The 14,487-nt window shown below is 44.1% G+C and overlaps 1 protein-coding gene across 2 annotated transcripts in view; it reads right to left on the bottom strand.

Moving 5' to 3' along the window:
* Window positions 1-791: 791 nt before the first annotated feature.
* TFAP2E (transcription factor AP-2 epsilon) overlaps window positions 792-14,487 on the bottom strand; it is a 112,394-nt gene continuing 98,698 nt past the window's right edge. For both annotated transcript variants that reach the window (XM_061596876.1, XM_061596875.1), the window contains exons 6-7: window positions 4,526-4,667; window positions 792-2,044 (exon numbers count right to left, since the gene is read on the bottom strand). In XM_061596876.1, the coding sequence (XP_061452860.1) occupies window positions 1,756-2,044; window positions 4,526-4,667 (431 nt within the window). In that variant the 3' untranslated portion in view covers window positions 792-1,755. The remainder of the gene's footprint in view (window positions 2,045-4,525; window positions 4,668-14,487) is intronic.

Genomic DNA, 14,487 nt, shown 5'->3' on the forward strand with positions numbered 1-14,487 from the left:
ACTCCACTGCGACAGACACCCCTAGGAGCCAATCAGCATGAAAGGGGAGATTGTGTGTTAGCTACTAAGAAGAGTCTTCTCAGTGGCTAACTCACCTCCTTTCACTCTGATTGGCTCCAATCAGCACAAAAGGACAAGGACTCTTCTCAGTGGCTAGCACACTCCCTTTTCATGCTGATTGGCTCATATACATGGACCTGGCTGTAACCCTGTTCCCAAAAGAGGAATGGGCTTACGACCCCCCCCATGACCCTGGATGACTACACCCCTGCAGATATCTCTGTAGAGATTTGAGTCCAAAGAATGTAGACATCATCTTTATAATCAAATAGATACTGTAAATATTTCCCCCCAAATATCAACTCACTCCAGAACACATTTTCTACCCTTGTGCTTTCAGATTTCCTTGAATTTTAATGTTTCGATTTTTGCTCTAGCAGATCCAACTCTCAGAGACTTTGACTGTATTCCATCATCAATATTACAAACACAGGGCTGGGGGTTTGTTTCGAAATAAAAAGAGGTTTTATTAAGATAATGACTGACATTTTTGTTGTGGTGGCATTGTACATCTATTGCAGCTTTTAAAGAGAAACAGCAGCAAGTACAAAAGGGGGGGGGACGGGTTAAATGTCTCTAATGATGAGCATCACAGGCTATCATCCATGCTACCAAGTTGTGTGTCCAAAACTTCATTCCAGAAAATTCCAAAGACCGTCTTATCTTTCAAAAAGAATTTTTTTTTTTAAGAAGTCCCAACTTAATTGGATATAAATAACGCGTACTGGACATTTTTAAACTTTTTGATTTAATTACACATAAATAAATATATACAGATTTCAAAACAGTTCGGTTTGGCCTCCTTCAAGTTCTGCTTCTTGTGCTTTAATCGTTTATTAATTTATTATTATTATTTATTCATTATTTAATATTATTACTAAGATTTTTGAAAACTTGGGGGTGGAGGCTGGCTGTATCATTTCATTCATCTTGGGTCAAGGTCAGCTGAAAGACACTTCGACAGAACAGAGAGTTTGCAGGGACTCTCTTCCTTTTCAGAAAACTGCCAAACATACTTATTGGTGCACCTGCCTCTTGTGTAAATTGTATGGAGAAAATGCACAGTGAGTTCCAATTGGTTGGAATGCATAAAAGAAGTCACAGAGCTGCTCAGTGACAGCATAACAGGTAAGCTCCCTCTTTCCTTGACCACAGGACTGTGACAGAGGTGAGCATCAGTAGACACCTCTCTCTCTCTTTCTGCCTTCTGTTTCCAGGCCTGTCTCATTAGACAATTTAAATAAAAAATCCTCTAGCCCTTTGACTCTTAAGCAGTTCTTGATTCCACTAAGATCTCTTCATTTTTTTGTTGCACGGTCTCTTGAAACAGCTCAATGTTTTATGATTGTGGACTTTACAAAAAAGTTTTTTAAAAAAGTAATTGCACATGTAACCTGATTTCCGGGTGGTATCCACTACTGAATATCGAAAGTGACAACAGAAACCCCCAACAGCTCATGATTTACTTCAGTCTCTGTCAGGTCCATATCAATGTTCTTTCTTCTGCAGTCTTCTTCATTTTTTGTAGACTTGGTTTCCGAGATACATCGGTCACAGTTCAGAAAACGTGGCGGGAGAGAGAGAGGGTCTGAACTGCTTTGTTCTTTTCCCAACGTTGATCAGACCAGGCCTCCTATCTCATAAACTGGGAAGGGGAAGAGCCCTCTTAGTGGGCAGGATGGGGAACTGTGGGGGTCATTTCCGATGTTTCACTTCTTTTTCTGATGTTTTGGAGTCACCGACTGAGTGGCCATTGCCTGTGCTGTTCATGAACATTTTATCGAGGCCTTTGAGTGACTCCACCAAGTAGTTCTGGAACGCTGTGAGTGCTGCACAGATTGCCGGCCCCCCAAAACCATGAGTTATTAAGCTGAAGTGGGTCAAGCAACTCTGAACTCCAGGTTCCAAGATGAGTGATGGGCGGCTGTTTCCGAGTGGAGAGCGATCTTGGGCCATCAAATCAGCAAACTCTTTGCAGATTTGCCTAGAATTAAAAAAAGGGGAGGTGTGCTCTTAAACAAAACCAACAGAATGACATGAAGAATGAACATTCCAAAAGCAATATAGTCAAAAGGATGAATTATAGCAGGAATGGCATCTGGGAAAGAGCTCCTACTTATAAGGCTTGTTGGAAGAGAAGGTCTTCAGTAGGCACTGAGAAGACAACAGGCATCATCTTTGTCATCTTTTTAGTGGCTACTGAAGACTTTCCTCTTCCAACAAGCCTTTTAAGTAGAGACCTTATCCCAGCCTGTGTCTGTATTGGAATTATTTTTTTAGTTATTTTAATTGTTTTATCGTTTATGCATTTGCCACCCTGGGCTCCTTTGGGAGAAGGGTGGGTTATAAATTTAATTAACAACCACCGCCACCCCTTGGACTTGTGGTCCGCTTCATTTTTCAGCCAGTGGTCTGGGTAGGTTAAGAGTTTAGGGCAGCCTTCCCCAACCCGGTGCTCTCCGTTGTCTTGGAGTCCAGCTCGCATGATCATTGGTCACGCTGGCTGGAGCTGATGGGAGTTGGAGTCCAGCAACATCTGGAGGACTACAGTTCGGGGAAGGATGGTTTAAGTTAATTGGCTATATGTTGATGAGCACATGATGACTCTATGGATGTGATCCAAGCACATTTATACTAAAATGTACTTAGATCATATCCATAGATTTGTCATACACACATCTACAAATATATGTTTACTCAAAAGTCAGTGAGTGCTGTGCTTCAGACTGCAGCCTTCAAGTTCCATTGATTCCAGTGGGAGAGAAATAAGCATATGCTTAGCTCGCTCTCATTGAAATGAATAGGATTTTAAGGCTGCAATCCTATCCATACTTACCTGTGTGGGCATAAGGTGTAACTTGCTTCTGAGAAGACATGTGTAGGAGGATGCTGAAAGGCTGCAGTCTTATGCGCTCTTAAACCCCATTGAACTTGGTGGAAATTACTTTTGAGAAAACCTGCATCGTCCTATTAAATTCAGTGGGATTTTCTTTCCAGTAAGCATACATAGGATTCTGCTTCAGTGTGCTTACTTTTAGAGAAGAGATAGGCAGAAGGTAGATTCGGATCTACTGCTAGATCTCCAGGTGAGTTGCACTAGATCAGCAAGGGTTTCTGACTCCCAGTGGCTCATCAGTCTCAACAACAAAATGCCTTTTCCCCACCCAAATTAGGCTGCTGAAATCCAGAAAGCTTAGGGCAGGGGTTGGGGAACCTCAGGCCCCCGAGTGAAATCCTGCCCTCCAGGCCTCTCTGTTTGGCCCTCAGAACTCTGCCTAGGCCACATCCCTCACTGGCCCTGCTTCACCAGAGCTTGGAAAAGTTACTTTTTTAAACTACAACTCCCATCAGCCCCAGCCAGCATGGCCACTGGATTGGGCTGATGCGAGTTGTAGTTTTAAAAAGTAACTTTTCCAAGCTTCACCCCAAGTGTTTTTGTCTGGCTAGAATGCATCCTTGAACTCTGGTAATGCCTGCTGCTTGACTGGCTGGAGGAAACAAGAGGGGTGGGTGCAGAAACTAGCCCACTGAGCAGAGGTAAAATCTGCATGCAGTGCCCCACCCATCTTTGCCTCTAGCCCCTCCTACCACTGGCATGGCATGTCACCCTTAGAAGGGTGCCCAGAAGGAAATGTGTCTCTCTGGCTGAAAAGGGTTCCCTGCTCTCAGCTTAGGGGAAACCAGGAGTACATATGTGAGCGAAAGGATGTGTTTCTGTTCTGCAGTTCTCTGCCCACCTTCCTGGACCACTATTTTGCACATGACTCCCACTGGTGAACCTCAAGGTTCCAGCGGAAAACAAACTAGATCTCAGAAGTCTAAAGTCTGCTCTTCTCTGCCTCAGAGAGCAAATAGGCTGGGCTCTTCACGAAGTATGTTTTGTGCACTTGTAAGAAATATAATTCATAGCTGGTGAACCTGGCCTCTGTTACAGGACAGCCTGAAAGTTTATAATTTGCACCCTGCCATATGTTTCACAGTTCTGTGAAATGATGCTTTCCTGATGGGTTTGGACATTAAACAGAGTTTGATGGGGAGAGAGAGAAATCTGAACTCCGGGACCGAACCGGTCTTACAGAATTTGGAAGACCAAGCAAAACACTAAAATACACATGTGCCTAGCAAATCGTTGAGCCCATTTAGGGACGTTTCCACTTGGGAGTCTGTACACAATGGAGGCAGACAGAGAGGTGTGCTTGGTGGCTGGGTGAGAACACACAGCTTCTTTCCCAGGAGACTCACCAGACTATATATATATCTATATATTTAAAGCATTGTAAAATGTTCTTTTCAATACTAAATCACTGCTCAATCCACAGCCGTGCTGGCTGGGGCTGAAGGGGGTTGTAGCCCCAAACATCTGGAGGGTCCCAGGCTGGCAAAGGCTGGTATAAGCTTTACTTTTCTGGAGACTCTCGTTCTAAGGGGAAAAGGCCAAAAAGCGTTTAATGGGTTTTATACTCACTTGGTCGCTAACAGCATGTTCTTCCGGGCATGGAGTTCGCCAGGGTCAGAGTGTTGGCGGCAGAGGTACTCTGCTGCAGCCTTCGCTGGAAACTCTGTTTCACACACATAACCAAAATCTCGAGCAAGGTGAACAGCTTCCCCTGCAAAAGGAATATATTTGTGAGCATGTGTGGACTTATCCGTTACTGATGCTCAACATAGTCAGCTCTGGGTGCGATGAGCCATAGAGATGGGCAAATTGGTCCATTTTAGTTTCTCTCTGTTTCTCATCTTCACAGGCCTAAGTTCAGTTCTCCACATTTCCACATCAGTTCGTTATTTAAAAAAAAAAGGCTGCATTAAAATTCATCAGCATTTTATTATTATGATTATTAAATTTATTTATACCCCACCTTTTGGCCAAAGGCCCTCAAGGTGGCTTACAAAGAAAAATAAACACAAGTATAAAAATTAAAGCAATACAATTTACAAAAATTAAAATAAATAACAAATAACAAATTGTAGTGCAAATTTCTCCTAATCTACAGTTTTGTATACAATTTTCCCAGATATACTTACTTTTGCAAAGCAGTATTCCTGAATATAATTCTCACTCGTGTTTGCACTGATTATATGCATTTCTGTGCACTTTCTTGGCTGGAGAACAACATTCCAAAATTCATAGAAGTATGAATTTCAAAGGATGGCTGCATTTCAGTTCACAAATTGTATTGCAAAGCATGGATTAGGTAAGTTTGCCTTTAAATGGGCGCTGAATCAAATATCTCCCCCATTCCTAGCTCTCTGATCTTCAAACAGCATGAATTAGCGACTCTACCAAACACCTATAAATCATCTGCCTTTTGATTGATCTAATTGAACAAATCAATTTGTACATCACCAAACCTCAACACAGGTGCCTTCAGAAGAAATGAAGTACGTACGAGACAAGTCACAATTTAGTACATAGAAGTTACTGCTCGTTAATAGAACTGTCTTTAATAGTTTTATATCATATACAGTATACCAACAAGGATCTCAATTCTCTGAGTGAGTCCAATGACCACTGAGCATGCTCAGTGATCATAAGGGAAACCGGTGATGGGGTAAAATGGAATGGAGTGTCTGGAACCCTGAACACAGAATCCTAGAACAGAATCATAGAATCGTAGAGTTGGAAGGGGCCTATAAAGCCACTGAGTCCAAACCCGATTCAATGCAGGAATCCAAGTTAAAGCATACCCAACAGGTGGCCGTTCAGATGCCTCTTGAATGCCTCCAGTGTTAGAGAGCACACCACCTCCCTAGGTCATTCGTTCCATTGTCGTATGGCTCTAACAGTTAGGTTTTCCTGATGTCCAGTCGAAATCTGGCTTCCTGCAACTTGAGCCCATTATTCCATGTCCTGCACTCTGGGACGATTGAGAAGAGATCCTGGTCATCCTCTGTGTGCCAACCTTTCAAGTACTTGAAGAGTGCTATCATATCTCCCTCAGTCTTCCCTTCTCCAGGCTAAACATGCCCAGTTCTTTCAGTCTCTCCTCATAGGACTTTGTTTCTAGTCCCCTGATCATCCTTGTTGCCCCCCCTCTGAACCTGTTCCAGTTTGTCTGCATCCTTCTTAAAGTGTGGTGTCCAGAACTGGACACAGTACTCAAGGTGAGGCCTAACCATTGCTGAACAGAGGGGAACTAATACTTCATGTGATTTGGAAACTGTACTTCTTTTGATGCAGCCTAAAACACCATTTGCCTTTTTTGCAGCGACATTGCTCTGTTCGCTCATACTCAGTTTGTGATCAACTACAATCTGAAGATCCTTCTCACATGTAGTATGCTGAGCCAAGTATCTTATAAATGTGCATTTGGTTTCTTTTTCCTAGCTGTAGAACTTTGCACTTATCCCTGTTAAATTTCATTCTGTTGTTTTCAGCCCAATGCTCCAGCCTATCAAGATCCCTTTGAATTTTGTTTTCTATTTTCCAGGGTATTAGCTATCCCTCCCAATTTTGCATCATTTGCAGATTTGATAAGCATTCCTTGCACCTCCTCATCCAAGTCATTAATAAAAATATTGAAGAGCACTGGGCCCAGGACCAAGCCCTGCAGTACCCCACTTGTTATCTTCCCCCAGTTTGTGAAGGAACCATTGATAAGCACTCTTTTGAATACAATTCGGTAGCCAACTGTGGATTCCATCCAGCCCACATTCAGCTAGCTTGCTAATTGTCAAAAGCTTTGCTGGAGTTGAGATACATTATGTCCACAGCATTCCCACAGTCTACCAGAGAGGTTACCCAATCAAAAAACGAGATAAGCGTCTGGCACAATTTGTTCTTGATAAATCCATGTTGGCTCCTAGTAATCACTGCATTGTTTTTCAAGGTGCTTACAGTCTGACCGCTTTATAATCTGCTCAAGAATTTTCCCAGGGATTGATGTCAGGCTGACTGGTCTGTAGTTTCCCGGTTCCTCCTTTTTGCCCTTTTCGAAGATAGGGACAACATTAGCCCTCCTCCAGTCAGCTGGCACTTCACCTGTCCTATACAATTTTGCAAAGATAATAGAGAATGGTTCTGAGAGTTCTTCAGACAGTTCCTTTAATACTCTAGGAAGCAATGCTTGCAGATCTGAACTCATTCAAAGTGATTAGGTATTCCTTGATCATTTGTCTATCAATCTCAAGCTGCAATCTTGAACAGAAGCAACCCACACTGCAACACTTTGTTGCAGGTCACACTTGTGAATTAAATATTAATTCCCAGTCACAGTAACACAGAGATGGATTGGCTTCTGCCTTACATGGTCATTAAATCACTCATTGAGCTTTCACTCTCTAGATCCGTTTTGGTCCACTGATGCATTTCAAATTTACAAAGCAAGAAATTCTCACTCAGGATTATTTAAACAGGGAAGGCATAATGAACGATCCCTGTGTGTTTCTGCATAGGCACTCTTGCTTAAGAACATGCCGGGCTGGAGCACACTAAGATCCACCCAGCAAGCACTATGCCAGGGGTGGTGGGGAATCTTTTTCAACCAGAGGGCCGCATTCCCTTCTATACAACCTCCTGAGGGCCACATTCTGGGTGGGCAGGGACAGAAGCAAGAGTCAGCAGAGCAACAAATGTTAATTTTACCTTTGAACAGTAGACTAGTTCCTCCACCCAGGCAAGTGAGAAGCATTATCAGAGTTCAAGGGTGCATTCTAGTCAGGCAGAAATATTCAAGGAAGGTGCAAAGCAGAGCCAGTAAGGGGGGGTGGGCTGGAGACAATCCCAAGGGCTAGACAGACCTAGAGAGCAGCATTCACCACCTAGGCCTGAGGTTCTCCAGCTCAGCATTAGGTGATTCACTGGAAATTAGCCAGTGGTTTACAGACTTTTTTTTTTAAATCCTCATCAGGGCCAGCACCAGAGGGCAGCCAGATTGGGCCATGGCTAAGGGCCCTAAAGGGCCCATCCTTGGGGAGGGGTAGCATTCCCTTCGGCAATCTGCGGCAGCATCGGCTCCTGACCCTGCTGCGGATTGCAGAGAGGGAGCTTCTAGGCACCCCCCTACTACCGCGCAGACCTGCAACGCCTGCCTGTACACCCCACCTACCTTTCCCTTGAAGTAAATGCTGGCTGCACTGTGGGCGCATGCCTGCCATCAACCAGGATGGTGGGTAAGGCTTCCCTAAGGGGCTGATGCCCCTGCCGCCATCAAAGATGGTGATAGGGCCTGGGGCAGGCTGGTGCTCAAGGGCCCCAGCATGCCTGGTGCCGCCCCTGATCCTCATTAACATCATTTTTGTGATTTTTTAAAAAATCATAACAGTTTAGTGGGAATTTCTCCATAGATATATATGTGAAATTTTGCCTAATATACACATTTTGCAAAGCAATTTCCCCTAGTATATTGCATTTTTGTATGTTCTTTTCACAAATGTGTGCACTGTTATGCACAGTTTACCCTGGTATGTGCATTTTGGTACATCTTGCCTGGCTGGAGAACTGCACTGCAAAATTTGGAGAAGGTGAATTTCAAAGGATGGCTGTGTTTTATTATTGTTTCAGTTTACTATTGTTTTGGAAAGTGCAAGCTAGGTAGGTCTGACTTTAAACGTGATCTGAAACGTGATTTACCTGCAATCCCTATCTATGGCCCATAAGCAGAGACCACTGGCCAATTTCTAGCCGGCCAACCCTCACCTGATGTTTGTTAGGGTTCTTGTGATGAATGCTGGAGTAAGGTGAGCCTTGGTCCAACTGCCGCAAGGGCTCTTTTATACTCCGAAGCAAGACTCTGGATCACTACATAACCCTGATGAGTAATGCCTTCACTTTTTACAAATTTTGAATATGCATTCAGGCTTTATCCATACAAAATACATTGGTGGACCAACGGGATGTTAGTTAAAACAAAAATGAGACAAGAGCCGTTAGCCTACCCCTGATCTAAAGTATTAGCAGGAGTGTTTGACACAATTAAAAAAAAGAACAGGATGGAGTCTGCAAGAGCTACATCATTGCTGAGCTCCTTGCAATTGCTCAACTTCTCTGCAAACTAGTTAATACAGAGTGATCGACATCAGCAAGGTAAATAAGTTAGTTTTTACAGAGCTGCTAGGCCTTACAGACAGAAGAGGACAGCAGTAGAACCCAGAGCAGCAGGGCTACACCAACAGATATTTCAAGCTCATGCAAAGCACCCTTTTGCTCCACCTTTTTCTCACCTTCCCCCCAAAAATATCCTATAGTTGAAAAATGGAAATGGACTCCCTTCAAGTCGATCCTGACTTATGGCGACCCTATGAATAGGGTTTTCATGGTAAGTGGTATTCAGAGGTGGTTTCACCATTGCCTTCCTCTGAGGCTGAGAGGCAGTGACTGGCCCAAGGTCACCCAGTGAGCTTCATGGCTGTGTGGGGATTCGAACCCTGGTCTCCCAGGTCATAGTCCAACACCTTAACCACTACACCACACTGGTTCTCTAATCCTATAGTTAGTGCCACAAAAATGGCCTTGCACAGGAGCTTAGATAAAACCCTGGCACATTAGCACTGACAGGCTGCAAGTTGAACTAGCTGAAAAGGGGTGCACTCAGCTCTCAGCACTGATAGAGAACATTCCCTTTGGGATGCTGGGGATCTTAGGCCCTATACCAAGCACTGCATCTCTGCAGTGGACTATTTATTTTTATTATTTTTAACCCGCTCTTCATAAGATATCAGAGCAGGGCATATTACACAAAATAACCAACCAAGTAATAAAGCAATACGAAATTCCAAAAGTACAGTGAAAATAGAAATGGATTGCCTTCAAGTCAATTTCAATTTATGGCGACCCTATGAACAGGGTTTTCATGGTAAGCGGTATTCAGAGGTGGTTTACCATTGCCTTCCTCTGAGGCTGAGAGGCAGTAACTGGCCCAAGGTCACCCAGTGAGCTTCATGGCTGTGTGGGGATTCGAACCCTTGTCTCCCAGGTCATAGTCCAACACCTTAACCACTACACCACACTGGCTCTACTTGACTGATAAGCTTCCTTTTTTGGCTCAAATGATGGTAGGAATAAATGTGTGTACAGCCATGAGAACTAGAAACTTGTTTCTTTTCAAACAACTTAAACACTGGTTTTGTTTGGCTATCCACCAGCAGATTCTGCTCAGAATTGCTAAGGAGCAGCCTAGCTTCCCACAAGGAAGGTGAAAGCAACACTGTGGCAACTAGGTTAATACACTTGGGATGGATGGCCTAATCCAGCAATCAGCAGGGGAGCTGAGATGAATTAACTCTGTCTGTCTAAGCAGGGTTTCAGGGGGCCGAACGTGATCGATTGCCATCAGCTCTGATTACTTCCGCAGGGATGCCTGAAGATGGATCAATTTCACTGATGAGAGGACATTTCTATGGAATGATGGATACATGGCCTGAGCACTATGCCCTGAGGAAGATTCGGTGCTCTGCACAGAGACAATAAGGACAGGGTGGTTTCTCTCTCTCTCTCTCGTAATCCTCTTCCATGTGAAAAGTCATCAGGTATGTACCCTCCTAGCCACCACCCAACCACAGTAAAAAAATAAAAATAAAAAATGCACTATTCTATGGCTCATTTGGGTTTACTCTATTTACTCATTTGGGGGTGGAGTAGCTGCTTATGGATTGCCACAACAGAGCAAAAGCGTCACCACAAAAAGAGGATAAAGATTTGCAGAACCTTTGCATATGTTCATTTGCATGTATAGATGCAAATTTAGAAACAGTGGGTCATATTATTTTACCTAATTAGTTATGTACTTGTACATTTATATACCACCTTTCCTCCAAGGAGTTCACAGTGGTTTCCCCCTCTCCGTTTCATCCTCACAGCAACCGTGTGAGGTAGGTTAGGCTGAGGAACAGTGACTGGCCCAAGGTGGCCCAGTGTGTTTGATGGCTGAGTGGGGACTCGAACCCTGGTCGCCCAGGTCCTAGTCCAACACTCTAACCATTATGCATGGCTCTCTTGTAGCCAACTAAGCACAACTCAGAGTAGACCCATTAAAATGTATTGCCCCTAAGTTAGTCATGTCCATTACTTTCAGTGGGTCTCCTCCAGAGCTTGGAAGTAACTAGTTACAAATAACAAATTGTAATTTATTACTTTTTTGAGTAATGAGTGGGTAACTTCATTACATTTTGCTGGTAATAGAAAGATTAGTAACTTCATTACTTTTGAGCCGTAACTGTAATGTTTCCAGAGTTACTTTGCGGCGTTACTTGCGGGGGGAGCAGGGGAAGTCTTCTGCTCCTCTGATTTGTGGATAAAAATCATGTGCTTTAAACTGGGCTTCTGTGCAGCATTGCTCGTCCCTCGTGCTCTATGAGTGCTTAGGAGGCAACGACGGAGGAGGTGGAGAGCGAGATTGGGTGGAGAAAACAATTGTTTAAAAAAGGACAGGAGTGGAGGGGGAAAAGAGCAAGAGGGCAAGGAGGCAGCAGGAAAATGGACATGAAGAACTGGCTGCGGAAGTGAGCGACGATGACGTGCAAAGCTCGAGGTGGCTTCTGCCTCCCTCCTCACCTCTCCTCTCTTACCAGCGGAGAGATAAAGTATAGCCCCTGAAATGCTGAAATGTATTCTGGTGGAGTCCAGTCCTATATATGTCTACTCCAAATTAAGCCTCATTGAGTTATAGGATTGCAGATTAATTTTTACCTCTGAAAGGAACGCACTGTCAGACATAGAATTTAAGAGACATACTTTTCTGGATGTGTTTGAAACACATTCCCGCTGGATGGGTAGGTCGGAAGAGAGTTGTGTTAATCTAATTGGGTCTTCAACATAGTGCCCTCCAGATGTTGTTGGACTACAACGCGCACCAGTCTCAGATAACATAATGAGGCTGAAGTTGGTTCCTAGTTCCCAGTTCCTTATTTGCTTGAAAGTTAAAAACACTAAAAAAAGAATGTTCACAGCTACAGTAACTTCAAGCCAAAGTTAACACGTCTCTGAACCCCAAAATGGGGTGTGCCCACGCCACAGTCTGTTCTGGGCCAGGAAAACTCATACACCCCAGGGAAGGGGAGGGTGTGCTCTACGAGATGCCAGTACGTCCTGCCTGGCCCACAACTTTTGCTGGGTGCAGGGCAGGGATAAGGGCATCTATGTACAACCCAAAGTGACAAAAATATGCAGAAAACAATAAGAAACTGGGGGTGCCCACCCAAAAATCTGCACTGTGCCAGGCAGTAGTGTAGTGGCAAATTGAGAAGTGCAGGGTCCCTTCATGATAGTCTCAGCCACAGCTAGACTCCCCCCTCCTTATTTTGCTCCTGGGTTGAGAATGAGGTCCTTGTTAATGCCTTCTCCCACAACTGATGTCCCTAGGAGACTATCAGTATGAAAGGGAAGAGTATTAGCTACTGAAAAGAGTCTTCTCAGTGGGTGACTCACCTCCTTTCACTCTGATTGGCTCCAATCAGCAGGAAAGGACAAGGAAGCATATTAGAAGGCTCTTCTCAGTGGCTAACGCACTCCCCCTTCATGCGATCATACGATGCTGGAGACATAGGGGCACTGTTCCCCAAAAGGTAAGGGGTCTAGGACTCCCTGAGCCCCTGGACAACTACACCCCTGCTGCCAGGACAAATCATACATTCCAGAAAGGGGGAGGGTGGCCTCTACAATATGCCAGTACTTCCCACCTGGCATATAGTTTCTGCTGGGTGCAGGGCGCTCATAAGGTCATCTGTGCAGAACTAAAATAATGAAGAGTAAGTAGAGAAAAATATGGGATTTGGGGTGACCACTCCAAAATCTGCTGTGGGCCATGAAACATCATTCACCTGAGTGTCCTCAACGAGATGCCACCGCATCCTGCCTGGAATGGATTTTCTTGTGGACACACAAAACGGATACGTACATCTATGCACAAGCAATGAAGAACGTATATAAGGAACTGCGGGTTCCCACCCCAAAACATGCGTTGGGCACCACAAGTCATACATCCATGTATGCAGGAGAGGGTCCCCACCCAATTCAGAGCTTCTTTTGTATGCAGGACCTGAGTGCATGAGCCGCACTCTCCTCACTTGTATTTCCAGCAACTGATATTCAGAAGCATATTGTCTCTTACAGTGGAAGCGGAACACAGCCATCATTGCTAGGTGCCGCTGATAGCTTCCTTATCGCTGAGTGGCCCTGTTCTGCTCCTGTACTGGTTTGCTATTATCTATATATCATGGTTGGGGAACCTTTTTATTAAAAAGTTGAAGACAGCTGTGGGCATGGCCAAAGCCAAGTGGGTGGGACATACACACCCCATTCACACCATCACTTAAATCACCCCCCCCCGGTTCTCTCTCCCTCCGCTCACTCTTCCTCACCTTACCTCCGGGGCTGCACTTTTCTTGGGGAGGGGAGGGAGGCAGCATGGGGTGGTGGTTAACCGTTCCCTCTGCAGTAGCCACTTCTTGAAATCACCACACACACACACACACACACACACGCACACACACACACACACACACACACACACACACCAATTAGACCTAAGAGAATAAGTCCTGTTTAAACAAATGGAATCTTTTTCAGTAAACTTAATTGCTGGGGGTGGGGGGAAAGGAGGGGAGACCATGGGCCAAATCCAAAAGCTCTCTGGGATGCATCTCGGTGGTGAGCCACCAGTTTCCCACCCATGACCTATATATTGATGTTGATCGCTGTTTTTAATTGTATTGTGTTTTATATGCTGTAACCCACCCTGGGACCTTCTGTTGAAAGGTGGATAAGAAATACAAAACAATCATCATCATCTAATAAAATTATAATCATGTCAACTATGTCATACATTCTCAAATATAGCTGGTTTCATCCTCTTAGAATTACAACCTCAACCAGCTTCTAGTTGATGAGAGGCTGCTATAGATGATGATGATGATTCTCAGCGTTGTTTTCTCTCCTTTGAAACTGGGAGGCACACTTGACTTTCGCAGCCCAAATGGAAGGAGGCAAACCAAAACCAGAGATTCATGCAGAGATACAAAGGGAAGACTCCTTTGGGAGTGGACATTTCCTCTGCACCTCTACATCAGGAGTGATTTAATGGTATCTTTGCACACTCGGTACAGAGATACACAGAAGTGGGGGAAGCTGATAGGGAAAGATCCAAGTGCAGAACACTGACTTTATTGCTAATAGTAAACTAATGTGCCCAAATCTGTCATCTGGGAATTATGTTCATCAAAATCAGCACTGTTTCCATTCCAGTACACTTCAGCTTCTGCTAAAATCTACATTATTTATCTTGCAGAATATAATACAGAAAATAATAACATTGTTTATATAATGTTTGCAGGCTTAAAAAAGATATTTGGCTTGTATTCGCTTGCGTGATTTTCGTTCCTGACCTCCGATGAACATGCAAATTGCTGCTCCTGTTTCTGTTTCCCAAAGAGTTCTCTGACATCCTTATGCATGACTGATCTTTATTCTTTATTCTGAACTACTCAGACCTC

The sequence above is a fragment of the Rhineura floridana genome, chromosome 15, assembly GCF_030035675.1.
Source record: "Rhineura floridana isolate rRhiFlo1 chromosome 15, rRhiFlo1.hap2, whole genome shotgun sequence".
In the NCBI taxonomy this organism is placed as follows: domain Eukaryota; kingdom Metazoa; phylum Chordata; class Lepidosauria; order Squamata; family Rhineuridae; genus Rhineura; species Rhineura floridana.